The sequence below is a fragment of the Streptopelia decaocto genome (genome assembly GCF_964273445.1).
Source record: "Streptopelia decaocto genome assembly, contig: HAP1_SCAFFOLD_45, whole genome shotgun sequence".
NCBI lineage: Eukaryota > Metazoa > Chordata > Aves > Columbiformes > Columbidae > Streptopelia > Streptopelia decaocto.
The window spans coordinates 798,747-826,396 of record NW_028117033.1 but is presented as its reverse complement, the minus strand read 5'-3'; the positions used below and the strand labels follow the sequence as shown (position 1 = coordinate 826,396).

General features: G+C 48.4%; 1 protein-coding gene and 1 long non-coding RNA gene across 4 annotated transcripts in view; both read right to left on the bottom strand.

Moving 5' to 3' along the window:
• LOC309451970 overlaps window positions 1-27,650 on the bottom strand; it is a 626,315-nt gene that overhangs the window by 274,222 nt on the left and 324,443 nt on the right. The gene's annotated exons all lie outside the window — the stretch shown is intronic.
• Window positions 2,013-2,969, bottom strand: LOC309451946 (olfactory receptor 14A16-like; the record flags this gene model as incomplete). The annotated part of the gene is made up of 1 exon (XM_082076640.1): window positions 2,013-2,969. The coding sequence occupies one exon, from the start codon at window positions 2,967-2,969 to the stop codon at window positions 2,013-2,015; it is 957 nt and encodes a 318-aa protein (XP_081932766.1).

The window sequence follows — 27,650 nt, the reverse complement described above, 5'->3', positions numbered from 1 at the left end:
TTCTGAGACACAAATTACCTCATAACACCATCCCCATCCATCGCCCTCCTTACAGCCCAGGATGTGACCTGACACAAGTGTACTTGTTTTATCAAACTGATCAAATATATTTCATCCTCCTGATCTGAGTGGAGAAACATTCTTCACAGGAACGGCTTTATTTATGTTGACAACTTTTCTATGTCCTTCTCTGTCTTTTTTTTTTTTTTTTTCTTCCTCCATCTATTCTCTCTTCAAAAACCTCTCCAAGGGAAAAACTCTTTGAATCACAGAATTACTCAGGTTTGAAGAGAGCCCTGAACATCATCTTATCTCGCTCTCCTGCTCAAGGCAGAGTGAACCAGGTGAGGTTGTTCAAGGCCTCCATCCAGCATTGCATCATCCACAAAGGAGCTGAAAGTGCACTGCATCACATCATACAGGGGGAGGAAAAAGACATTCAACAGTGCTGACCCAACTGCTGGTTACTGAAAGGTGCTGCACGTGGTAATTGGCTGCACAGAGAACTTTGTACCTTTGATGACGTTTGAGCTTGATGGTTCAGCCAGCTTCCCACCCAGCATCCACTTCTTCAGCCCAGACAACAACAATCTGGCTATAAAGACACCGCACATGACCATGTTTTAGGTCTTGAAAAACTCCATGTATACAACCATGCCTCTCTTTTCCCTGCCCAGTTTGGTTCAGCAATCTCTTTATTGTCCTTCAAGTGCCTGGAAATGGATGCAGGAGAACATATCCCATCCGCTTCCCAGGGATGGAGGTAGGCTTAGCAACCCCTAAGTCACCCAGTTCTTATTCTTGCCTATCTTGAAGATGGCTTTGATATCTGTCTTTTCCAAGGATCCCAGAACCTCTCTGATTGCTTTGGTTCTTATGAGAGCACAATCCAGCACCTTGGGCAAGGGTGACGTAGCAGACAGGACCACTTGCAATGAGCCTGTCCAAGGCAGCTGAGATGAATCTCACTGGGCCAGTGGGGTTTGTTCCTGGAGTCACACACAGAAATGTCAGGGTTCTGTCAGGCTTCCACATCTGAGCTGGCTTTGTGGAGTTCTTCTGCACCCAGGGATGTTCAGAGAGTCTTTCCCTTTTACTTACAGAGGTAGGATTCACGGTGTGTCTCTGGCCTTCTTTTGCCACTCCCAAAGGATGGGACCACTTCATCCCTGTGCTGTGTCACCATACTCTAAACTCTTCTGGGATGCCCCACCTCATTAGCAACGGACATAGGCACCTCTGTTCAGGGCAGTAAATGGGCCACTCCATGATAATTGATCTGGGGCAGACTCCCCAGGGTGTCCAGCACACATGGGCAGAGACCAGACCCTGCTCTCCTGGTCCTTCAAGCCTGTCACAGGAGGCCTGGCTGTGAGAACACGTTTGTGTGCTCCAACCCTGCACACCACACTGTTTAGCTGTACAATGGTGTTTTGACCTGCAGGCCACTTTCTTGGGAAGACTCTTGAGATAAGCTTTGGAAGAAGACCTAAATCTTCAGGAACTGCCCTGAGGAGATCACCTTTCTTTGTGGAAGTCTGTTATGGAGCCCAGCGTTGTCACAGAAATGCCCATTGCCTGTCCCTGTCTATGGCCACAGCACTGCCACACAGCAGGGCAGTGACCAAGCTGCCAGAGCACTCAGGCCTTGCACCAGTGCCAGAGATCAGAAAGAATGTGTGGGAGTGGAAAGAGAACAACTCAGGAGACCAAGTGCTGGTGTTCCCTGGCAGTGCTGCCATGACAGAACATTGTTCTTCTCCACCCATGAACAAAGGAACTGTCCCTTGAGCTCCAAAAATGCCTTGCAGGTAGGATCTCAGGAAAAAAAAGTCACTGCAGGGCCCTTTATTTTGTTTAAACACAGAGAGCACAGCTCCTTATTTAAACAAACACCCGCTTGGAAAATAAAAGCCGACAGTGAATTAGAAAGGAGACGATACTACCAGAATCGAAAAAACAACACCACCACCACCAACAGAAAGAAGCAAACAGTCTGAGCCTCCAATGAGTTAAATTTTTGCTGTTATGCAAGATAATATGGGCAGAAAACCTCCAGTCATTTGTTTGCACAGGGCATCCTTGAGCTCCTGGTTCCTCATGCTGTAGATGAGGGGGTTCACTGCTGGAGGCACCACTGAGTACAGAAGCGCCATCATCAGGTTCAGAAATGGAGACGAGGTGGAGGGAGGCTTCAAGTAGGCAAACATGCCAGTGCCAAGAAACAGGGAGACCACAGCCAGGTGAGGGAGGCATGTGGAAAAGGCTTTGTGCCGTCCCTGCTCAGAGGGGATCCTTAGAACAGCCCTGAAGATCTGCACATAGGACAGCACAATAAAAACAAAACAGCTGAATAGTACTAAGAGACTAACCACAATCAGCCCAGCTTCCCTGAGGTAGGCATCTGACCAGGAGAGCTTGAGGATCTGGGGGATTTCACAGAAGAACTGGTCCACAGCATTGCCCTTGCAGAGTGGTACTGAAAATGTATTGACTGTGTGCAGCAGAGAATTGAGAAACCCAGTGGCCCAGGCAGCTGCTGCCATGTGGACACAAGCTCTGCTGCCCAGGAGGGTCCCATAGTGCAGGGGTTTGCAGATGGCAACGTAGCGGTCATAGGACATGATGGTGAGAAGATAAAACTCTGCTGAAATGAAAAATCCAAACAGAAAGAGCTGTGCAGCACATCCTGTGTAGGAGATGGCCCTGATGCCCCAGAGGGTATTTGCCATGGATTTGGGGAGAGTGGTAGAGATGGATCCCAGGTCGAGGAGGGCGAGGTTGAGCAGGAAGAAGTACATGGGGGTGTGCAGGTGCTGGTCCCAGGCTATGGTGGTGATGATGAGGCCGTTGCCCAGGAGGACAGCCAGGTAGATGCCCAGGAAGAGCCAGAAGTGCAAGAGCTGCAGCTCCTGTGTGTCTGTGAACAGCAGGAGGAGGAACTGGATGATGGAGCTGCTGTTGGACATTTGCTCTTCCTTGACATGGAGGCACTGTTTTGAAAAAGGAAATGACAAACAAGGGAAGACTCCTCTGAGATGGCCACTGCATTTTTTCATAGAAATCACCCAGAACTGAAATGCATTCCCTTTCTCTGGTCTGTGCTGGCTGAGTGTGCTGCCAAACAACGAACTTTGCTGCAGTGGGGACCTGACAGCTAGTTTGTGACAGCTTCAGCATTTACAGGGAATGTCAGACATAATCCATCATTAATAAAAAAGTTCAATATCTGCATTCATGATTCTCAGGAGTGTGGGTTGGAGAGGGGAAGCTTAGCATGTCTTTATTATAGTTTTGTCTGTGTTTTTTATTTCCCACCACCCATCTTGCGAGTGGGGTTTTTGGTGTAGAAATTCTAATTTTAATGACTGAAAATGTGAAGATTCTTGAGACAGAACATGCAAAAGGGCTCAGCTATCTGCAGCTTAGTGCAGAGTCAGGTGAGCACCAGTGTCCATCAGAATTTTTCTCATCTGCCATATGCTTTCACCTGTGGCACCTTGAGATGAATTCACACAGAAATTACCCTTAAAAAAAAACCCCAAAACTGGACTCCTATGGGAGCAGGGGAGCACTGTTCAAAAGGGCAGGTCTGCTAATCTTCTCTGTCCAAGCCCAGAGGTGGAGATGTGATGGAGAGAGCAGGACATGACCCATCCCAGAGAGAAGCAAAAGCCTCTGAGAGAAGAGTGCCGACCCCCAAGGAAAGGCTCAGCATTCCTGGGATCCTACAGCAGAGCTGGGCCTTTCTGGGGCAGCTTGCAAACCCAGCAGGACAGGCAGAGCAGAGAGTCAGGGCTGCTGAAGATGGGATGTGCTCAAGGGACAGTCAGATCATTGCCAAGCAGACAACACCCAGCATCATCTGCAGAGAAGGACCAAAAGAGCTCCTGAACACCCCCTGCTCTGCTGCCTGGAGCTGTCCCTGCCTGCAGCTGTGTCTGTGTCCCCAGGTCTCCTCCTGTCACTGTCACAGACCCCATCCCACCCACTGTGTGCTCAGCTCTGCCCTGCAGACCCCTCCCAGCAGCCAGCACTGCCCAGGGGCAGCTCTGTGTGGGCGGCTCTGATGGGAACAGGAGCCCAACCTGGGGGGCTGAAAAAGTAATCCTGATACTGTCTGCAAGCCACAGTGTGTTGATTTCTGATACTCACAGGTTTATTCACCTCTCAGAGTAACAGTTTTGAAATTTCAGTGCCTCCTCCTGAACTGAGACAATAATTTCTGTGTCCCATTGCCCAACCAGACAACTCAGAGTAGGTGACTGATAGAATAGGATCCTTCCCTTTCTGGTTGCCCCTGTTTTGCTGTGCTTCTTTAAAAGTGCCCTGGAAGATGTGTTTTAGTGTTCTGGAGCTGTGAGCAGCCCTGACTCATGCAGTGCTCTCCCAAGAGCAGAAGGACCCTGCATTGACCTAATCAGAAGCTGTTCCTTTCATGCAGAACTTCTCCCTATAGAACCATGGGGATCTCCATGGGCAGTCTGAGTGCTGACCCTGACCAGCAGCAGAGTCCTTGCACCAACATACAGATCCTGGGGTGCAGGGACCGTGCTTTGAAGGACAGCCCTGGGCACCCTTATTCAAAATTTCTGAACAAGAGCCCCCTCTTACAGATCCAACAAGTTCTGGGTTTAGGAGATGCCTCCAAGAGCTACAGTTGTATTGCCTTCACCCAGTGACTTACCGTGACAAGGACTGAGAAAATTTCTCTTCCAGTGAGCTCTCAGTCATCCTTCCAATCCTGACCACCTTTAAGCTTTCTCACTGCCTGTCTCCTCTGCCCTCGGTGCTGCAGGCAGAGCCCTCAGCCCTGCTGCGTGTGCAGAGGAGCTGCTCCTGGGCAGAGCTGTCTCTCTGCAGCGCTGCTGCTTCCATGAACTCCCTGTGTCCCAGGAGCCCAGCCCAGCTCAGCAGCACAGGAGCAGCCTGAGGCATTTTAATGACCCTCTGGTGTGTTTGGTTCTGAGTCCATGAACCTCAGACCCTGAAAGGAAGCTGAAGAAACTTCTGAAGAAGTCCAAGTCAGATCAAAACTCCAATATTTCTTGTAATGTTATTGGGTCCCACTGAGGGACACAACTGAGAAAGTGTTCCCAAGGTGTGGTTAGAGCAGAAAACTAGAGGCAAAGATGGCAGATCAGGGAAAGCAACGTAAGAATGTCTCTGAGGCTGAGTAAATCTGGGTATGGTACAGGCTGCCCAGGGCAATGGTAGAGTCACCATCCCTGGAGGTGTTTAAAATGCATTTAGATGAGGTTTTTAAGAACATGGTTTAATGCTAGAGTTAAGCTAGGTCATGGTTGGACTCAATGATCCTGAGGGTCTTTTCCAACTGAAATGATCCTACGATTCTATATTTCATTAACACAATAGTGCATGTTATAGAGAGGAAGAAGTTGTGAAATAGAGGGTAGTGGGACGGTGTCACGCTGAAGTGAAATAGATTGAGCTTTGATTTTGAGGCTGCAGAAGAAGGAGAATGTGCTGGGATATGGACAGAAATAGAGGATTCAAATGAGTCAGGGGGCTGGGACATCTCAGGTGTTTAAGGAGCATTTGCAGGGCCTTGGAAGAAGTTGCAAAGCTTATCGGGAACTCACAGCCATTGGCAAAACATCAGAAAATGACCGCTTTGTGTTTGCACTGATTGTCAGTGAGGAGACAGTCATCAATAAACTGGGGACATGATGGGGTCAGAGTGAGGTGAGGGAGCAGGGGTGTTGGTTAAAATCTGCCGAGATGGAGGCACAGGCATAGGACAGTGTAGGACAGCCTGGGGTGGGGATGGTCACTTTGTGGGGGCTGGGATCCCACAACAGAACAGAATTCCTTGTCCTTTTGGCTATGGCTGCTGTGACTCCCACTGAGGCCCCTGAGAAGACACCAGTTCCTTGCAGCTCCAGTGCTTTGTTACAACCTCCTCCACCCTCCAGAGAGCCTAGGAGGAATCCTGTCACTGTCCTGCCCTCAGCATTGCACACTCCACATCTCAGTGCTTCCAGGAGGAGCCCTGAGCATCCCATGAGGGAAGAGATCCCCATTTCTAGAGTATGGGGGTCAGGACTTGACATCCTGCTTGATGAAACACATCAAAGGCTTTCACAGCAACCTCCACTTTTGATTTTCAACCTGTAATCAGTGTCTCTGGCTTTACCAGCCCCACGGGAGGGCAACCTTGTCTGCTCATTCTCTCCATGGTCTCTTCTGTGATGGCCCTCAGTGGGGCCCACTAACACCCTCAAAACCTTGGAACTTTGCTGCTTTTACCTCTGTAGAGGCTTGTTCAGTCCACTTTCAGGATCTGCAGTTTATCAACTTGGCACCAGAGGGCTCATGAACATGCAAAATGCCCCACAAGCCAAATTTCTCAGCAGTGTTTTCTTAATTCCTCAGTTCTTATCTGGTTAATTAGAGAGATCTAGGAAGTGAAAATATTTCAATAATAAAAGACAATGAGAAAAAAATGTATCCCACTTTTCTTCATTTCTCGGCTTACACATTCAGTGACATCATCAATCTACAAATGGTAATGAAACCAAACGTCTCCAAATGAAAACTGAATATGTAGGGAAGTCAAGACTGGCACATGTTTTACTTGTAGAAGAAGCTGCACATAGATACAGAAAGATGTTTCTTAGCTGACAAAAAAGAAAAAAAAAAAAAAGCACCACAGGTTCAATAAAAATGAAATACAATGAAATACACTTCTCTGATGTAAAGTAAGCCCATATTCTCTCACAGCAAGTCATCAAGTCATACCCTGAAGTCACAAGCTCCCTTGATTTACAGAGGGAAGCAAAGAGACAAAGTGAATGAAATGCTCGCTTTTGCAGCACTCCAAGCTGAGTGCATTGTTTGTTCCTGTTCACAGCAGCAGCTAGGCTCAGCTCTAGATGAGCTTAGTCCTTTCTGATTTTCTCCCTGCATGACTTCATGGCATCCTTTTATTCCTCTTGAGTAGTCTGCCCCTCCTTCCAAAGGTTATAAATTCTCCTTTTATTCCTAAGTTCCAGCTACAGCTCTCTATTCAGCCAGGCTGGCCTTCTTCCCTGTGGCTTGCCTTCCAACACATGGGGACAGCCTGCTCCTGCGCCTCATAGATTTCCGTCTTGAAGAGAGACCAGTCCAGGAAACTGGACTGCTTTGTCCTTCAGGACTGCCCGCCAAGGGACTCTGGCAGCCAGCCTCCTAAACAGGTCAAAGTCTGCCCTTCAGAAGTACAAAGTAGCAGTTCTGATGACCACCCTCCTTATATCTCCAAGAATAGAAAACTCGATCATTTCACAATTGGTATGCCCAATGTGAACCAACATGCCATGAATCCTACTCTACTCACAAACATCAGGTCCAGTGGGCATCTTCCCTAGTTGACTCACTGACCAGCTGTGTCAGGTAGTTGTCTTCCATAAACTCCAGAAGCCTCCTACAGTGTTTCCTCTCTGCTGTGTTGTATTTAAGCAGACATCTGGTAGGCTGAAGTCCCTTACAAGAACAAGGGCTGGAAACGGGGAGACTTCTCCCAGATGCCTGCAGAATATTTCATCTGCCTCTTCATCTTGGTTGGGTGGTCTGTAACAGACCCCCCTCACCAGGATGTCTGCCTTGTTGGCCTTCCCCTTGATTCTTACCCATAAACACTCAACTCTATCATCACCTTCAGCAAGTTCCAGACAACCAAAACAAATCAATGAGCCCTGCTAACTTCCCCCAGAATCCTTTTCCCGCTTTGAGAGAGGTGTGTCCCATTTGTCGCTAGCAGGCCAGGTGCCATGTAAACCAACCCATGATCAAAAAACCCAAAATTCTGCCACTGACACCAGTCCCACAGGCAAGTCTTCCTGTATGTGCTGGGTCTTCCTGCACCTTTCCTTGCCATACCCTGCAATGGTAGGGACAGAGCAGAACACTACTTGTGCTCCTGATCCCTTAGCCAGTCATCCCAAGACCCTGAAGCCCTTCTTGGACTGCCTTTGGATTTCCCTTTCCAGTCTTATCACTGCTTACCTGAAAAATCAGTAGAGGATAATAATCTGAAGGCCTAACCAGGGGAAGAAGTTAACCCACTCCCCAGGGAGGCAGCAGCCTTCCCTGACAAGTGGATCTGGTCTGCATATTGAGCCTTCTGTCCCCTTTAGAAGGGTCTCTCCTATGGGCGCAACCTGCCTTTTTTTTTTTCTTTTTCTACATCAGCTGTGTTGACGGAGGATGCACGGTTACTTCTCCTCTGCAGCACCTCCAACTTAGTTGTACCACCTTCCTCAATGTTATTGTTTGGTTCCACTTGCAGAGCTTGATACCTGTTTTGCAAGGGAACCTGGGAAGGTGGGTTGGTCACAGCATAGACCCTCTTACTTCTGCACTGGGCAGGAACCTGTTGTCATTGCCCCCTGTCTTGCCAGTCACTACATTCCACTGTGCAGAGAGAGAGTAGTGAGTCCTCTGTACCGTGTCCCCTGTCTACCTGCTGGGCCTTTCCCTGGGAAGGTCAGGTTTGACTCCACTGGTCGGTCTACCTCTCACACTCTCTGATGCTCCTCAACGTCCTCACCTCCTCTTGAAGCTCTGTCACTAAGTGGAGGAGTTCCTCTACCTGGGCATGGATCCCACAGCTCTGCTTACGGCTGCCATCCAGTCCTGGTGTAAGATCATGGCTCACCCTAGAGCCCAACACCTGGGTAGCAGTGTCTGTGCACAGGGTAGCTCCATCAGTAGTGACAGGGGTCAACCTTGCGGAGGCTATGGCTTTCTGCACAGTAGTCACCATACTCCCTGGCTGAGCTGACAGAGATTCCCCGCCCTTTCTGCGTATCTTTTCACGTGAACTGTCATGAAAACTACCTTGTCCTGCTCTGTTTGCCTGCTCTGTTCACAGTGCTTCTGGTCCCGGCACTTCCTGGGCTGCTTTTTATAGGCATGGTCACCATTGCCCCAGCAACGCTCAGGTCTCGTCAGCAACTCTTGCAAGCTCCCAGGGCTGCCCCAGCAGTCCCCTGACTTGGGAAAATGCTGCCTGTGCCTAAAAGCTGCCACTGTTTCTGCAGATTTGAATCAACTTCACAGCAAGTCCTCTCAGCAACTGACAAAAGTCAAGGTTGGTTGTTCATCCCCCTTTCTCATATCCTCTTCATGGTCACACAAGCAAAACCACAGGGTGCCTCATGGTGTGTACCCTCTATATTTGCTCTCTTGCACAGAAAAATGCTCCCTTCTAATAACTGAGATACTGGTCCATACAAGTATGGCGTACAACATACCCTCTTTGAATCACCAAAACTACCGGGACACTTTTTCAGCTATCATGACCAGTAGTTTCTCCACAGCTGAGAATGGGATTAAGAGAGATCAGGAGGTTACTATCTCATTTTCTTCTTCCTCTTCCTCTTTCTTCCCTTCTCTTGATGGTCCTGCTTTTTCATCATCCCTTACTTAGTGAGCTGACTTTCTTTGAAGCTTTTTTCTTTTTCCTAGGGGCAACTGATATTGGCAGGGATCCATCCTCTTGCCCATCTGCAGTGCCTGTCAGCCTGGGGTTTGAGTAGCAGCAGCTCTGGTCAGCGGGTTGGAGCAGCCACAGTGATTATTGCATTGTTGTCAGATCTAGAGCCCTTCTCTTCCTCTTGGGGGTACTGAACGATGTTGAACAGGGCTCAGCAGATATGGGCCAGGCTCCAGCACATTGCAGTGATCTGTGTCTCCCTGGAACTGTCAGGGTGACAGCTCACCTCTTCTGAATATTCTACCAATTTTTCAGGATTCTTTACTTTTTCAGGGGTGCAGTTCCAAAACTTGGGACATGCCCACAATCCTAGGCATTTGCTGACGCTGTTCCACATACTCTGTCACTCGTAACTATCCAGCATCAGGGCAGATCTCTAGATGGTATTCTTAAATTGCTTGCTAACCTGGGCCAAAACAATATTCCCAAGAGATACCACTAGAAGTATTTTACCTACCCAAGGATGTTGAAGGTACCAATAATTTATTGTAATGAAGGAGGTGACATCACAGAAGAAAGTAGCAAATATGCCTTTCTGTATTTCGTCCATAAAAAAACTTCTCAGATGAGGCGTAGTTTCTAATTGTCTCCACAAGATGGTGTCGGAAGTACAGTAATGGCTTCAGTACAAAACTCAAATGCCAGATTAAACTCAAGGTCACTATTCTAATAGCCAATTTCCCAGGTAAAACATCACTAAACGTTGCAGAGCACCTCAAAGTGCAAAAGCCAGCACCAGCCTTTAACATGTACAGTAAAAACAAGAGTAGAGTTCAGATCAATCAAACTGATATAAACAACAGATTAATCAATATCGTGACCCATGACTATCAACAGATACAAATCCGTTATCACCCCTCAGTTAATATGCTGTTATCTCAAGTTCTTCTTGCAGCATGTTGGATGCTGAAAAGGACTGTTATGGCTTAATCCCAAGTGGCAAGTAGGATCACACAATCTGTCGCTCAGTCCTCCTCCCCACATGGGATAGGAGAGAGGATCAGAAAGGAAAAAAACCTCATGGATTGAGATAAGAATAGTTTACTAGAACAACAAAAGAAGATAAAACAATAATAATGACAATAACAGCAACAGTAATAATAACAAAATAATAATAATAATTTGAAGAGGAGAGGAGACCTCACATCGCCCTAGGGTGGAATCAATGTGCTCAGCTAGCTCCCTGAAATGCCTGTACACCAATGCGTGCTGCACAGGGAATAAGCAGGAGGATATAGAAACCTGTGTTCAGTAAAGAGATTATGATCTGGTTGGAATTACAGAGACATGGTGGGACAGCTCACATGACTGGAATGTGGTCATGGATGGCTATGTCCTTCTCAGGAAAGACAGGCCAGCCAGGCGAGGTGGTGGAGTTGCTCTTTATGTGAGAGAGCAACTACAATGTATTGAGTATTGTCCAGGCATGGATGAGGAGCAAGTTGAGAGTCTGTGAGTGAGAATTAAGGGGCAGGCTGGCAGGAGTGATACTGCTGTGGGTGTCTATTACAGGCCACCAGATAAGGATGAGGGAGTTGATGAGACCTTCTACAGACAGCTGAGATCAGCCTTGCAATTACAGACGTTGTTTGTCATGGAGGATTTTAACTACCCTGATGTTTGCTGGAAGGACCATTCAGCCAGCCATCCACAGTCCAGGAGGTTCCTCCAGTGCATTGATGAGAACTTCCTGATGCAAATGGTGGATGAGCCAACTAGGAGAGGAGCGCTGCTGGACCTCGTCCTCACTAACAAGGAGGGTCTGGTTGAAGCAGTAAAGGTTGAGGGCTGCCTTGGCTGCAACGACCATGAGATGGTGGAGTTCAGGATCTTGTGTGGCAGGAACAGAATACCAAGCAGAATCACGACCCTAGAGTTCAGTAGGGCCAACTTTGGCCTTTCAAGCAATTGCTAGGGGAAATCGCATGGGCAAGGCTACTTGAAGGTAAAGGGGCTCAAGATAGTTGGTTGACATTCAAGGACTGCTTCTTCCAAGCTCAAGATCAGAGAATCCTGACACATAGGAAGTCAAGGAAGAGAGCCAGGAGACCTACTTGGTTAAACAGGAAACTGCTGGGCAAACTTAAGTGGAAGAGGATAGTTTACAGATCATGGAAGGAGGGGCTGGCCACCTGGGAAGAATATAAGGCTGTTGTCAAAGGATATAGGGAGTCAAGTAGGAAAACTAAGGCCTCCTTAGAACTAAACCTTGTGAGAGGGATCAAGGACAACAGAAAGAGTTTCTTTAAATACATGGCAGATAAAACTAACACCAGAGGCAATGTAGGCCTACTGATGAATGAGGTGGGTGCCCTGGTGACAGAAGATACAGAGAAGGCAGAGTTACTTAATGCCTTCTTTGTCTCTGTCTCCGCTGCCGGAGGCTGTTCTGAGGAGCCCCGTACCACTGGGGCCCCAGAAGAAGTCAGGACAATGGAGGAGTTTGCCTTGGTTGAAGAGGAATGGGTTAAGGAACAATTAAGCAGTCTGGACATCCATAAATCCATGGATCTTGATCAGATGCACCCGTGGGTGCTGAGGGAGCTGGCTGCAGTCCATCATCTTTGCTAAGCCATGGTGAACAGGAGAGGTGCCTGAGGACTGGAGGAAAGCAAATGTCACTTCAGTCTTCATAAAGGGCAAGAAGGAGGACCCAGGTAACTATAGACTGGTTAGCCTCACCTCCATCCCTGGAAAGGTGATGGAACAATTTATCCTTGGCACCATCTCAAGGCATAAGAAGGATAAGAGGGTCATTAGGGGCAGTCAACATGGCTTCACCAAGGGGAAGTCATGCTTAACCAAAGTCATAGCCTTTTTTGAGGACATAACCAGGTAGATAGGTGATGGCAAAGCAGTGGATGTGGTCTATCTTGATTTCAGTAAAGCATTTGACACCTTCTCCCACAGCATCCTTACAGCTAAACTGAGGGAGTGCAGTCTGAATGATCGGGTAGCGAGGTGGACTGTGAACTGGCTGAAGGAAAGAAGCCAGAGAGTCGTGGTCAGTGGGGCAGAGTCCAGCTGAGGCCTGTATCTAGTGGAGTCCCTCAAGGGTCAGTACTGGGGCCTGTATTATTCAATATATTCATCAATGATTTGGATGAGGGAATAGAGTGTACTATCAGCAAGTTTGCTGATGACACCAAGCTGGGAGGAGTGGCTGACACTGGAAGCTGTGCTGCCATCCAGAGACCTGGACAGGCTGGAGATTTGGGCAGGGAAAAATGTAATGAAATATAACAAGGGCAAGTGTAGAGTCTTGCATCTGGGCAAGAAAAACCCCAGGTACCAGTATATGTTGGGGAATGACCTGTTTGAGAGCAGTGTAAGAGAAAGGGACCTGGGGGTCCTGGTGGACAACAGGATGACCATGCGCCAGCACTGGGCCCTTGTGGCCAGGAAGGCCAATGGTACCTGGGGTGGATTACAAGAGGGGTGGTCAGTAGGTCAGAGAGGTTCTCCTGCCTCTCTACTCTGTCTTGGTGAGACCACATCTGGAATATTATGTCCAGTTCTGGGCCCCTCACTTCCAGAAGGACAGGGAACTGCTGGAGGGAGTCCAGTGCAGAGCCATGAGGATCATTAAGGGAGTGGAGCACCACCCTTAGGAGGAAAGGCTGAGGGAGCTGGGTCTCTTTAGCTTTGGAGAAGAGGGACTGAGGAGTGACACCATTAATGTTTATAAATATGTAAAGGGTGAGTGTCACAAGGATGGAGCCAGGCACTTCTCAGTGACAACGAATGATAGGAGAAGGGGCAATGGTTGCAAACTGGAACACAGGAGGTTCCACTTGAATATAAGAAGAAACTTCTTCTCAGTGAGGATGATGGAGCACTGGACCAGGCTGCCCAGGGAGGTTGTGGAGTCTCCTTCTCTGCAGACATTCCAACCCGCCTGGACACCTTCCTGTGTAACCTCATCTGGGTGTTCCTGCTCTGGCAGGGGGATTGGACTGGATGAGCTTTCCAGGTCCCTTCCAACTTCTGACATTCTGGGATTCTGTGATTCTGTGATAATAACAGTAATAATAGAATATACAAAACAAGTGATGCACACTGCAACCACTTGGTGCCTGTGACACCAATAGCCCATTAGTTCCCAAGCAGCTGTATTTGCCCTGAGCTACCTCTACTTTCAATAGTGAGCATGACATCACATGCTAAGGAATAACTCTTTGGCCACCTTGGGTCGGCTGTCCCAGCTTTGCTCCCCCAGCTTCTTGTGCACCTGGTAGATCATGGGAAGATGAAAAGTCTTTAAGTAACCAGTAACAACCAAAACATCAGTGTATTATTCGCCTTCTTCTCATACAAAATCCAAAACACAGCTACTAGAAAGAAAATTTACTCTATCTCAGCTGAAGCCAGGAAGGTATTCACAAGTAAACAAGGTCTCTTCTCTCCAGGGGAGGCCATGGGGACCCAGTAAGATCATGAAAAGGAGGCTGGAGGATGATTAACATCTCCTTCAGTAAAAGCCCATGGATGGTTCAATGTGCACTGGAAAACACCCCAAGTCATAAGAAATGCTCTGAGCCCATTCCACAGCTTTAGGCCCCTGGAAAAGAGCTCAGTGACAGTGACACCCAATCAGTTGTATCTGCATCCCTCACTGAGCAGCACAGCCAGTGTGGAGTCACCCCATGGTCCTGCAGCCAACTGGCTCTGCAGAGCATCACTGCCAGGTTGGGCACTGCGGGGAGCACAGGGAAGGTGCCAGGGACACCAGGCCAGACCAGAGGAGGGATAGGGGGAGATCAGACAGGAGCTGACCTGGACAGGCAGTTGCCTTGGAGAGAAAAATGCTGGTGTTGAGCTACTCCAAGATAATACCCAGAGTTTAGGGTGCAGGGCCAGAAGTCCTTGCTGTCCTGGTGCTTCACCAGACCTGGGAAGAGGCTAGAGAAAGATTGGTTTCCACCACTTTCCATCTCCTAGTGCCATCGTCCCTCCTGAAGAGTAGCATAGAAAGGAAATCTGGAACCCTATGTCTTCACTGAGAAAAATATTCACCCAGAAGCCACATCATCTTGCTCTGGTATGTCAGTCCTGGTGCTCAGCACATGGCCTTAAGACAAGCTTCCCCACCCTTACACCAAAAGTCACTCCTAGACAAGGCTCCTCAGCTAGAGCTGAGCTGGAGAACTGGGTTCCAGCTGTGACCAGAAGAAGAACAAGGCCTCTCCTGAGTTCTCTACAGGGTTGGCAGCCTCCTGTGATTCCCTTTAGAAAAGGCAGCATGCAGAGAACTTAGGAAACTGTTGACCATCCCTTTGTTCATTGGAGGCTTCTAGGAACAGTCCCTCAGTCTCAATATCCAGCCCTCTTGTTGCTTCATGAACAGCCAGGAGAAAGTGCCTCAGGAACCTCATTAGACACCCCATCTCCTATAGCCCGGACAGGCAGTGCTCTCCCCATTGTAACTCTAATGGTTCTAGGGACCCAAGAGACACCTGTCTAGGAGATGTTGGGCAGGTAGTGCTGTGCTCCCAGCAGCTCCTCTGCAGCCAGACCAGCTTTTCATGGTCAGAAGAGGACTCACTGCTGCTCATGGGGTCAGGGGGTCTCTTCTAAGCTGCAGCCACTGGCAGTGCCTGCTGGGAACTCCCAGACTGAGGACTGAGTTTTGGTGTCCTCCACCACTCCTCACGGTACCTGCTGCTGGGCCTTGTGCTGCTGGTCACAACCCTCTGAGCCTGGCTGTTCAGTCAGTTCTCAGTGGTGCTAAATAGGAATATGGCCATGAGCACACTGGGCTGCACTGGGAGGAGCATGGCCACCCAGACAAGGGCACTTATTGTCCAGCTTGACTCAGCACTGGTGTGGTCACATCTGGAGTGGTGTGTTCCATTTTGAGGATCCTTATTCTGGAGGAATGCAGATGACCTGGCACGTGGCCAGAGGAAGTCTGCCAAGATAGGGTTGGGGTCATGTATGGAGAGCGTGAGAGACGCTGGTTTCTCTAGCCTGGTGGAGGCTGAGTGAACATGCTGGTTTAACTGAAATGATGTTAATCTTCATGCAGTTAGAAGCTTTTCTCCTTCATAGCTAGCACCGGCTTTTGATTAGACTTACTATGAGAATAACGAGATAATGCTGCTTCTTCCCTGGGATTGAGTCAATCTTTTCTTCCACTAGCTTTCCAGTGTTTGGGATTTGGTATCAAGGTGATGTAAGATGTCACTGATATCTTGACTGTTGTCAGGGAAAACAAGGACTTCTTTGTCTTTCCAGCTGCAGGTCTGCTCAGGACAAGGGTGCTCCTGTCTCTGGGACGGGCTGTTTGGTATGACTGGAGTTACAAGAGGGGTTGCACTGTGTGCCATTTATTTGAATTTATATATATATTATTAGTAGTAATAGTAGAATATTATTACTGTTGTTGTTGTCTTATCAAACTGTTTTTTTTCTCAACCCATGAGTTTCTCCCCTCCCTTTCAGTTCTCTCTCTTATCCCACTTAGGGGGATGGAGAGAGTATGTAAGTGGCTATCATGGTCTTAGTTGTGGGCTGGGGTTAAATCATGACAGGAAAGAATAGTAGTAGCTCTAGAGAACTTCAAAGTCGCTTTCCAAGATGATGGCAGTTTTTTCATAATGGGAAAATCATGACAAAGGAAAACCATCATAAACTGCAGCTTTGGAGGTCCAGAGTGGACCTCAGGATAAAGAAATGTCATTCTGAGCATAGTACTGTGGTCGTTCAGAGGGAGTCTGGATCAGCCCTTGGCTTTGTGTTTCAAGAAACAGTTGATGAGGATGAAGAGACAGCAGCACAGGTGGGGACATATTGTGGGGAGAACAAGGTGGGGAAGCGCATTGTGTGTCTGCAGCCTGCAGGGAAACAGCCACAGGCCTGGGACAGTGCAGGATGGACTGCGGTGGACATGGCCAAGGGTGCTGGCAAGGCTGGATGTCCCTGCAAGAGCCAAGGTCTTTGTCCCCTTGGTTATGGCTGATGTCCCTGACACTGAGGCCTAAGAGGAGACACATCATTGTCATGGTCACGGGGCCTCATCGCCTCCTTGCACCCTCCCAGGAAGACCAGGAAGTGTCACACCGTTGTCCTTCACTTGGCATTGCACTCCCCACATCCCCAGGAATAGCCCTGAGACACATGTGAGGGACAGGATCTCCCTTTCTAGGGGTGGAGGGTCAAGGATTGGCCATTCTCCTTCATCAAACAAACCAAGGGTTTCCTCAGCATCAGAACTGCTTGTGCTTTGCCTTTGTCTGATGTAATCACAGCCTCCAAGTATCTGCTCTAATGAGACCCTGGGGTGGCTTTGTCAGTAATGGCCTCAGTGGGGCCCATTAATGCTTCAAGTTACTTTGAACTTTGCTTCTGACTTAGACTTCTTGAGAAGATTCTTCAGTCTCTTCTTCGTATCTGAGGTTCATGGACTCAGCACCAAATACGCCATGGGGCTCATTAAAACACAGAAAGCCCTAACAAGCCATGTCTCTTCCCATTATTTTCTTCAAGTCTTCAAGACTTGTACAATGAATTGGAGAGGTTTCAGTGGGATACTTAATGATGAAGATTTCATAAAGGAGGGTTTTTTTCTTTCAAGAGTATTTTCTAACATTTTTCATTTATAGAAGAATGATAGCAGCATTCTACAATGGACATTGATCCAAAGGGTCTGCTGAAGATATATGGACTAGCAGGAGAACAGTCTCTTGAGGTCAGACACTGTATGGACAACCTCAGTCCTCACTCGCCGCAATCCCACGAGTTCCCTCATCAGCCACCTGGGACTTGCATCACTTTTCCTCACATCAGACTTCTTCACTGCGATCTGCAGCTGGATGGTGCAGCTCCTGTACACCAGCTACCACCTGCTCTCCTTAGAGACCTGGCTGCGCACAAGCACTGAAAGGTTTCTGTTCAATGCCAACAAAGAAAACATAAACACTACACAATTTAATAAGCAGTAAAACACTTTCCTCAACTGTATGTCAAAGCTGGATCTAATGAGGTCCATTGTCCACAAGGGATTTCCATACAAGAACTGTTTTAAACAAAGATAGGAAAAGATAGATATAAACACAATTAAAATGTTGAGTAATGTGTTCACTAGAACTCTGAAAAATTGAGTTTCTGGCTCCCTGAAACTCAAAGCAGAAACCAGACAGTAGAGAGTAATCTGAATTATCAAATAACAAGCTGAGAAGGGAAACTGAGAGCACTGGGATGGGCTTATGTCCAAGTAGTCTGCAGAAAAGATGTCCTTAGACACGGCTATTTCATCAGGAGAGGTGGAAACTCCTGAATGACAATGGACATGAACAATAAAGTATTGGTAATTAAAGTACAGGGGAAGATCAATCTTTCTTCTCCTGCCATTAGTTCAGACTGGAATTTCCCATTCTGTCATGGTGGGAATACACTGCCAGCTCTTAAAAGTATTCAAATGATTCAGCTGATTAAAATGTGATTGATTGTTTTTTTTACATGTAAAACAAAAATAAAAAAACATGCACCTTTCCAGGCAGACATCAGTGTTCCTTCCGACCATGAGCAGCCGGTTCCACTTTTAGGGGCACTAGTGTACCTGACGTGTTGGTCTGGATTAGCATCTATCACAGAGGACCAGTGGAAGACCTGAGCACCTTGCAAGTCTCAGGTGGAGACTGAGCAGGGACTGGGCATCTGCACTGGCACCAGCTGTCTGTGTCCCTGTAGCTAAAGGTATTTGTGTCCTACAGCCATTCCCAATTCTGGAAAACTCTTTCCTTAAAAAAAAAAAAAAAAATAAATAAAAAAAAAAGAAAATAGTTTTCCTCCAAAGACTCAAAGACTTACTGACACCTTTCTTTGATTCTTTGATTTGGTTCTTTGTTTTCATTTCTTATTTTCATTAACATTAACCGACATTTGAGAGGACTATGATAATTGAAAAAATATCATTTTGTGTCTTGCACAAAGCCAGTGCACCCAAAACCTTCCCTGTCCAAGGCTTCTCAGTCTTTATCCAGATCTGTTGACCTTTCTTCACTGGTTTAGATGTTGGTTTAGATGGTCACCTACAGCACAGGAGGATTCATGCCCCATAAACGTCTGCTCTGCTCCAGTTAGAAACAGGACCCAACATCATCATAGGACAGTAAGGGAAATGAGGGTGGAAGGGACCTCGAGAAGTGTGTAGTCAACCCTGTGAGAAACAGAGCTAGACCAAGTTTTTCAAAGCTTGGTTCAGCCCAAGCTTGAAAATCCCCAAGAACAGAGACTGCAAACTCTCTCTAAGTTCCTGGTTGAGCTCATGGGGAAAAAAATACTTTCTTTATATCATGGCTGAACCTCTCCTCTTTCACCATCCACTCTTTTTATTTTGTCTTTCTATCATGCATCATGGTGAGGACCCTGGCTCTGCATTCTCCATGACCTCCTCACTGGTACTGAAAGGCTGTGATGAAGTTCCCATCAACCTTCCCTTCTCTGGGCTGGACAAGCCCGACTCCCTCAGCCTCTCCTCACAGGGAAACTGCTCCAGTCTCTTGCTGTCCTGAGAGCCCTTTGCTAAACCAACTCCAGTTTGCCAATATCTTTGCTGAACTGGGATCTGAAATCTGGATGGAGTATTCCAGAGAATCCCTTCCCTCCGTCTTCTGGCCATGCTCCTAGTGGCACAGCCCAGGGTGCTCCTGGTCTCCCTTGCACCAGGGCACACGCTGCCTCCTGTCCAGCTCCCTGCCCACCCAGACCTTTCCCACAGGGCTGCTCCCAGCCAGGCAGCCCCGGCCTGTGCCACTGCCAGGGTGAGTCACCTGCAGGGGCAGACACTGGTGTTTGTCCTGCTGGGGTTTCCTGAGGTTCCTGCCAAAGATGTGTTTTCCTCCTCCTTGAAGCCCTTCACTGAGCACAGAGGCCTGGGAGGGTGTTTCAGTAAAGACTCAGGCACACAAGGCATTGAGTCCCTCAGCACCAGCATCATTCTCTGCTGTTGTTAAATTCTTCTCCCCACTCAGCAGCAGCCCCGCATTTCCCTTGTTCAGCCTTGGTTTCTGATGCAGAAATTGGAGCTCTTGGTTTTGCTCTCGATTTTTCGCAGAGCCACCAAATCAAGATGAGCTTTTCCTTTCCCAAAGTCATCCCTGCACAGCAAACGTGATGTACATAAACTCCTTATCTCTACCTGTCCTTGCTGTCACCCCTGGTAGCTGCTTTGTGGCCCCTGTCTGCACCTTGTGCTGTGGCAGTGCAGACCTGCTGCCCCACAGATGCTCCCACAGCCCCACAGGGCAGGCTCAGCACAGGACAGGGTGCATTTGGGGTGGGGAATGGTCTCCCGATGTGATGCCCACAACAGTCCTTGGTGCTTTGTCACCCATGGCCTTCCTGTTGGGAAGCCTCTTCAAGCTCCTGTCACCTGTGGGGTTCACAGACAGCCCTGCTCCAGGGTCTGCCAGGGTCTGGACCAGGAGGGAGGTTGGGCAGGGCTGACCATTCCCTGAGACAGGCCCTGAGCCCAGCAGGAGGATGGAGATGGCCTCACAGGGAACCTCACCCGTAAACCTGGGATGAGCGGCCAGTGCTGGAAATGGCCCATGAGAGATGGCCAGTGGTTGGGTGGTGATGAAGGCCCTGGGCCACCTTCCTGGTCTGTTCATGCCACCAAGGCCACAGACAAGCCTCCTCCTCTCCTGCACCTGCATGTCTTTGATCCCTTCCACAAGACCTGGCTCTGCACCACAATCCCCAGGTGTGAGTCTTCACCCTGCATGGCCATGCTGCATGAGATATATACTGATGTTTTTCTTTCCCAGGTGCTGTCCAGCCCAGTCCAGCTCCATTGATGCTCTGTCACCTCCCCTGCCCTCCCTCCACCCGCAATGCCCTCCTCCCAGCAAAGCCCAGTCCGGGCTGGTCCCACAGCAGTTCCCATTGCAAGTGCTCTGGGCACTCACCCCACAGCCTCTGCCTCTCTGAAGGGCACAGCAGCTCCTGAGGTTCAGAGAGGGGCTTACCTCAGAGGTGGGTGAACATGCATGGCAGAAGGAAAAGGAGGCATCTTGTGTCCTTTGCTCTCCTCTCCACATGATCCTGAGATGTCTGCAGGCCTTCCATACCATCCCATTTCCCCCAGGCCAGCACAAAGCCCTGGCCCTTGAGGTCATCAAGAGCTCTTACTGCCCCAGGCACAGACCAGCCTTCTCAAAGCTGGTGCGTCCAGGACAGTCTTTTCATTTCCCATTCATTCTTTCTACACTAAGGGTAGATCTCAGACAAAAAACGAAGTTGTTGTAGGTTCATTTATTTACATACATTGGGAGCCCTTTGCAGGGGAAAGTAGGCAGCCTGTGGGTGCTGAAAAAGATCAGCTTCCTTAGAGCATCCTTGAACTCCTGCTCCCTCATGCTGTAGATGAGTGGGTTCAGTGTTGGTGGTGCCACCATGTACACAACAGCCAACACCAGATCCAGGGATGGGCAGCAGATGGAGGGGGGCTTCAGGTAGGCAAAGGTGGCAGTGCTGACAAGCAGGGAGACCACAGCCAGGTGAGGGAGGCACAAGGAAAAGGCTATGTGTTTTTTTCCCTGCTCAGCCCTCAGCACAGCCCTGAAGATCTGCACATAGAACAGAATGATGAAAGCAAAACATCCCAAAAATAGACAAACACTAAAAGTAAGAAGCTCAGTTTCCCTCTGATAAGAATCAGAGCAGGAGAGCTTGAGGATCTGGGGGATTTCACAGAAGAACTGGCCCAGGGCATTGCCCTTGCAGAGTGGCAGGGAAAATGTATTGGCAGTGTCCAGCAGAGCATGGAGACACCCACTGGCCCAGGCAGTTGCTGCCATGTGGACACAAACTCTGCTGTGCAAGAGGGTCCCGTAGTGCAGGGGTTTGCAGATGGCAACATAGCGGTCATAGGCCTTTATGGTGAGAAGAGAATGCTATCAAGAACAGGTAGAAAAAGAGCTGTGCAGGGAGCGCACCTTTCATATGAGATAGCCCTGATGTCCCAGAGACAATTTACCATGGATTTGGGGAGAGTGGTGGATATACAGCCCAGAACAAAGAGGAAGAGGCTGAGGAGGAAGAAGTACATGGGGGTGTGGAGGTGCTGGTCCCAGGCTATGGTGGTGATGATGAGGCCGTTGTCCAGGAGGGCAGCCAGATAGATGCCCAGGAAGAGCCAGAAGTGCAAGAGCTGCAGCTCCTGTGTGTCTGTGAATGCCAGGAGGAGGAACTGGGTGGTGGAACTGCTGTTGGACCTCTATGCATTGGGACTGTCCAAAGAGGAAAAGGTATAAATAAGTTAGGTAATATTTCTCTGGGCAAAATACCTTCAATACTCATAAAAATCCACTAATCACCTTGGCCCTTTCAGGAAGACTTTGGCAGGTGTCTTTCATGAGCTGTGGCTGGTGCTGGCTGATGGTGTCACTGGGAGCAGGGCCTCTGCTGTAGGCTCTGCAGGAGTCAGTCCCACCCTTCCACAATAGGTAAATAGGAACACGGGGTAATCTCAGTTTAAATCCACTCATGATATTGAAGAGCTTTTCAGCATTGCCACTCCCATTTCACCACACTGCAGAGCAGAACTGTGGGAACTTTGTTTTGTTTCTTCTATTCCAGTTTTCCCACCACATCTGAGGGGTGTTTTTGAGGCAGAAATGCTTGCTATTTCTGCTGCATACCAACTGACATCTTGAGGGTCCTAAGAGGCAAAATGACTGTCAATGCAGAGTGAGGCCAGCTGTCTGTCCTTCACTCCTGGTCTCAGCTGCCCTGGGCTGGTTTCTCCTTGATCTGGAGGACGATCACATCCAGATGTTCCCCTGAGCAGAAACTGGCCACTGCTGAGAGCAGAGGAATCCAGTTTCCAAGGGCAGATCACCAAACTTCTCACCCCACCTCACTGTACCTAAGGAGGATCTCAGCTCTGCCCTTCCAGCCAGGGATACACATGGCTCATTGCAGCTGCCCACATACAGGTGATAAGCCGCACTGCCATGGCCCTAAAGCCAAAGCGTCTTCTCCATGGGACTGTGAGATAGCACAAGGATGTCACGGCAGAGCTGTTTGCTTCTAGAGGGCAGCCCACAGCTCTGCAGGAACTTCCAGGGAGAGTCAAATGTCCTAAATTTGGGCTGTCCTGAAAAGAGAATCCACTCATTTGCATTGCCTTGGACCTGCAAATTAGGAGACGACTTGACACTTTACTCTGATGGATACCTCTGCATGGCAGGACCCACAGGACTGGTCTCTGAACTGCAGCTTAACCTGAACCCCACCCCAGAAACTCCAGTGATGAGAGCAAGGTGAGCAAAGATAGGAGAGGAAAAGGACAGAAATGCCACAGAGCTGCTGCAGATGGAGCCAGGGGACAGACAGACAGTTGGGTGCTTGGTAATTTCTCCACTGGTGAAAACTTGAGGCCTTGTGAGTGAGGATCAGGGGAAAGGCCAGTAAAGATGACATTGTGGTGGGAGATGAGAAACCTGCAGTCAGGGTGAGGAAGAGGATAGAGAGTCTTCTCTAAGGATCTGAATTAAGTCCCTGGGTATAGAAGCCTGAGTCTCCCTGGGGATTGCAATGCCCCTGGCATTTTCTGGAATGGGAATATGGCAGCACACAAACAGTCCTGATGGTTTCTGGAGTGTCTCAGGACATCTTAGCACAGCTGAAAGACTGGCCAACTAGGGTAATGCAAATCTGGATCTGACACTTCTGATCAAGGCAGAGCTGTTCAGTGATGTGAAAATTGTCTGTCATGGCCCTTAAACAGCAGAGTGCCACCTCTCAGGGTAGTGAGGAAGCAGAACAGAAGACTGCAGATTCTGGACATTAGAGGAGCAGATTTTGACCTATTCTGGGGAGTTGCAGTAGGGATTCAGTTGTCAGCAGCACCGAAGGGCAGCAGAGCTCAGCACAGCTGGTCTTCAAGGACAGCATCATCCAAACAGAACATTTCTTTGTATAAATACAGAGGCAAAACCTAAAAGTGAATTCAAAATAATCATAACAAGCTGTTCCTACTTCAGGAATGCTTAAAGAAGTAAACAAAGATACTGATTGGGCAGTGCTGAATATAGAAAGAGTGGGTGTAGATAAAACTGTGATATTCTATGTCCTTTTTGCCTCAGATTTCACCAGCAAGGTCTCCCAAACCTTTGTGCCTCAAGGTAAGAATCTGGAGAACAGCCAGTTGTGGACGAGAATCAAACCAAAGTCTACTTGCGCAAAGTCAAACATTGCCAGTTCATAGGAAAACAGGTGACATCCTAGGGTGCTGAGTAAGTAAGACAATGTCACAGTGAGGCCACTCTCCATCATCTTTGAAAGGTCATGGAGACTGGGGGGACTCTCTGACACTGGCATAAAGCAAATGTTGCATGTGTCTTTCCAAAAGGTCCAGAGGATGAGCTGGGGACTAAAAGGATGCTCATCTTCACTTCGGATGAGGAATGTGTCCCAGAGCACGTTGTCTGGGATGGCATTTCTGGGTGTATGAAACAGCAGGTAACTAGATGAACTCAGGGAATATGTACATCAGTTTTGGTCTAGCACTTGAAAAGCCTGATACCTAAAATCATCAATTAGTAATAAAATAAGACTATATGAATAAGTGTCCTAGATTTAAGGCATGAATCCTGTCTGCAATTGGTAACCTAAAGTTACATAAATCCTTTCAGTTTTAGTGCTCACACAACAAAGATAATAACGGCTTGCAAAACAGTCACAAACTATAGACACTATTGGCCTTGTAGTTTAGACATTTTGAGGCCCACACAATTAGTTGAGTCTTGCTTTAACACATATCTCAAGACTGTTGGATAAAGAGTCCTTCAGCTGAATGTTGCTGATTATAAACTTGGATTTTAATGAGGATTGAAGCCTAATGGCTACAAACCCTCAAGAAAAGAGAAGGCATTAATTATACTTAAAATCAGCAATTAGTAATAAGTTGATAAGAATAAGGGTCATAGATTTTAGGCACTTCTTAAGTGAATAAGATAAGGTTCACAGATTTTAGGTTTTAAGCACTTATTAGGCATGAAGTCACAAGAATGGTATATTTCAAGTTAAGCAGGAGGTGGGTAGGAGACCATGCCCTTGGTCTCAGAAAATAAGGTGACGACAGCAGCTGAAGCAGGTCACAAACCAAAAAACAAAGGAATGTAATGCATATGCAAAGGATTTCTTGGAAATGTAATGAAAATGTAGAATAAAACCTATGTCTGGGAATTGTTCGGGGTCCTCATTAGGCAGAGCGATCCTGTGCCTGAGTGATGTGCGTCAGTCTTTAAAGGGATGCTTGTTTCTAAAACCTTAAATTCTGCTTTCAGAAGTTTCTTCAAGTAGCCAGTTTTACAGTATCAGGACCTACCTGTTTAACCAGGACTGCTGGTAAACAACTGAAAGTGGCTTGGTGGTTCACATCCCCCAGCTCCCTCAGTATCCTTGGATATATCCCATCTGGCCCAGTAGACTTGTGGGTGTCTAAGTGGTGTAGCAGGTCACCAGTCATTTCCTCTTGGATTATTTGGGCTTCATTCTGCTCCCCATCCCTGTCTTCAGGCTCAGGGAGGGTGTGTACCTGAAGCACAACTGGTTTTACTACTAAAGACTGAAACAAAGAAGGCATTCCACCTCTTTCCAGCTGTGTCATTTCTCCTGTCAAAATTAGATTTAGGTCCATAAATCACCATTTCATTGTCCCATCATTAGTCAGGATGCCAAGAAAAGGTTGGCAGGGATCTCCTTTACCCCTGCTAAGGGAAGGCTTCCAGCTGAATAAATCAGAGTGCCTCATCCTGGGTTTATACTCCTGGGGATAGAAAGGGATTCAGAGGTAGCTACCTCTCATGCTTATGTTAAGGAAAGTTTCATCTCACAAGGTTTCCCAAATCAGATAGTCGAACGAGGATGCCAGAAATGCTTCTTAAATAAATAATTTATTTGTAAACTATAGTGTAGATAACAGCTGAAGCTGAGGCCTCCAGAAGAGGGAACCCAAGCAAGGAAAACCCTGAGCAGTTTTACCCTTACAAGCTAAGCTTCCCACCTCTTCTGTGTGAATTCAGGTAAATTGTGAAATAAGAGTCTGGGATCTCCCTGTTCTTCATTGGATTCCTTCATTTTCCTGTCTCTGTGAACTCTATTAAAGCTCACAGTTTCCTCTATGTATCTTGTATGACCTCTGGCAACCCAAATGTCAGCTGGTATTTGTATCTGAACATCTCATCCTGCCTTCTGTCTCAATTAGCATGGGAGTTGAGAAAAGAGGCTGACATGCAAGTGTTTGCATTGTGTGTCTCTTTTGTGCACCCCTGAACAGAGGCAAGAGGAATCCCACCTGCTGTGGGTTTGTGGGAAGGACGGATGGGACCTGTGTCTCCTTCAAATGCTGGGAACAGCAATGCAGGATGAGATGCCTCCACTGACTCTGCTGAATCCGTTTCCTCTGCATGGGTAAAGAAGATCCCTCCCTGTCTCTCTCTGGATGTCCTGTGTAATAATAACACAAGAAAGGTGATTTTTAGATGTAACTTTGTCTCCGAGAGGGGAAATCATACTTTTAGAAATGTGTCTCTGGCCAGCTGAGAGAGGGAACATCAGTGATGACTTTGGTCTGTTTCACAGCAGGTTCCCCTGGAGCCCCAGGGACACCTGGAGGGAGCCCAGAGGGGACAGAGAAAGTGCCCCCTTGGGCTGCTCCTCTGCCGCTGAGCTGGGCTGGACTCTGGGATGGAGGGAGCTCATGGCAACCAGGTAGCACTGTAAAGAGACAGCTCTGCCCAGGAGCAGCTCCTCTGCAAAGCGCAGCAGGGCTGAGGGCTCTGCCTGCAGCACCGAGGGGAGAGGAGTGAGGAAACAAGAGGTATTAGACAGTCTGGGGTGGGAGGACAGAGGAGAGTTCACTTGAAGAAAAATCTTCATAGCCCTTAGCATGGTAAGTCTCTGGCTCCAGGGCAATGCAGCTGCAGTTCCTGGATCAATTTCCTAAAGCGAGCACATCCCACAGCCTATGGGATCTCTCATTAGGATGCTTGCAGTTTCTCCAGAGTAGAGAAAACGGACCTGCTTTGGGGCACAGCTTTTCTGCTGCACCTTCAGGGGCACAGGGCATGTTGGTGTACTTCACCCAGGGACAGCTACAGATTGCAAAGGCAAGTATGCACCCAGGGGTGCCCAGGGCTGTCCTTCAGAGTAGGGTCCCTGCACTCAGGGATGTGCCAGGGCAGGGACTCTGCCACCTGCCAGGGTCAGCGCTCAGCCTGCCCAGGGAGATCCCAACAACACTGAGGGGAGAAGCGCCAGGTGGAAGGAGTGACCCCCACCAGGGCACGGGTCCTTCTGCTGTAGAGAGGGTGCTGCATGGGTCAGGGATGCTCACAGCTCCAGATCACTCTAGGACATTTCCAACAGGACTTTTCAAGGGAAAGGTAAAGACAGGGATTACTGTAAAGCTAAGGAGCTTTTCTGAGTCAGTGTTTTCAATTTGCTTCTCCTGGGGAATTTGAGAAGAGAAATGGAAAAGGAGCTCTCATGCTTGAACAAGTCACTGGGACCACTGAGCTGTAACTTTGAGTGGTCATCAGCTTTGACAGGATCCTCCTAAAGTACCTTCTGCTACTCCTCTTCTATGGACAGCACCAGCGTCACCTTTGCTGGACCCAGCAGGGTTGTTCTAGCCTGCACTTCTCCACCTGCAAACAAGAAGATGTGCCCAGGGAGTTCCCTGCAAACAGGCAGGTGTCTGTAGGGCCAGGGTGAGTGCACAGTGGGTAGGATGGGGTCTGTGAGTGCTGACAGGGAAAAGACACAGAACATGGAAACACCTCCAAGGAGGAAAATGTCCAGGAAGCAGGGATGTGATCAGCGAAAGAAAGGAAACCCAAACTAGAAATTTTGTGGAAGGGAGAACACAGAAAACTCTGTATGATCCCTTCCAGTGCAGAGCCCTCATCTGATCAGCCCCCTGGCCTCCTGCCCCACCCAGCAAAGCCTCTGCCCTCAGGGCTGGGGGCTCCAAGGCATGAACCAGCTTCTGTGCAGCCAGAGCTCCAGTTCCTCTGCAGAGCACAGGGGCTGAGAGCAGCTGCCCAGCAGTGTTGGTGTCTGGGAGGTGGCTGCACAGCTGGGGAAGGGTGACGCTGTCTGAGTGCCCAGCTGCCTCTGCCCTGGCCTCTCTCAC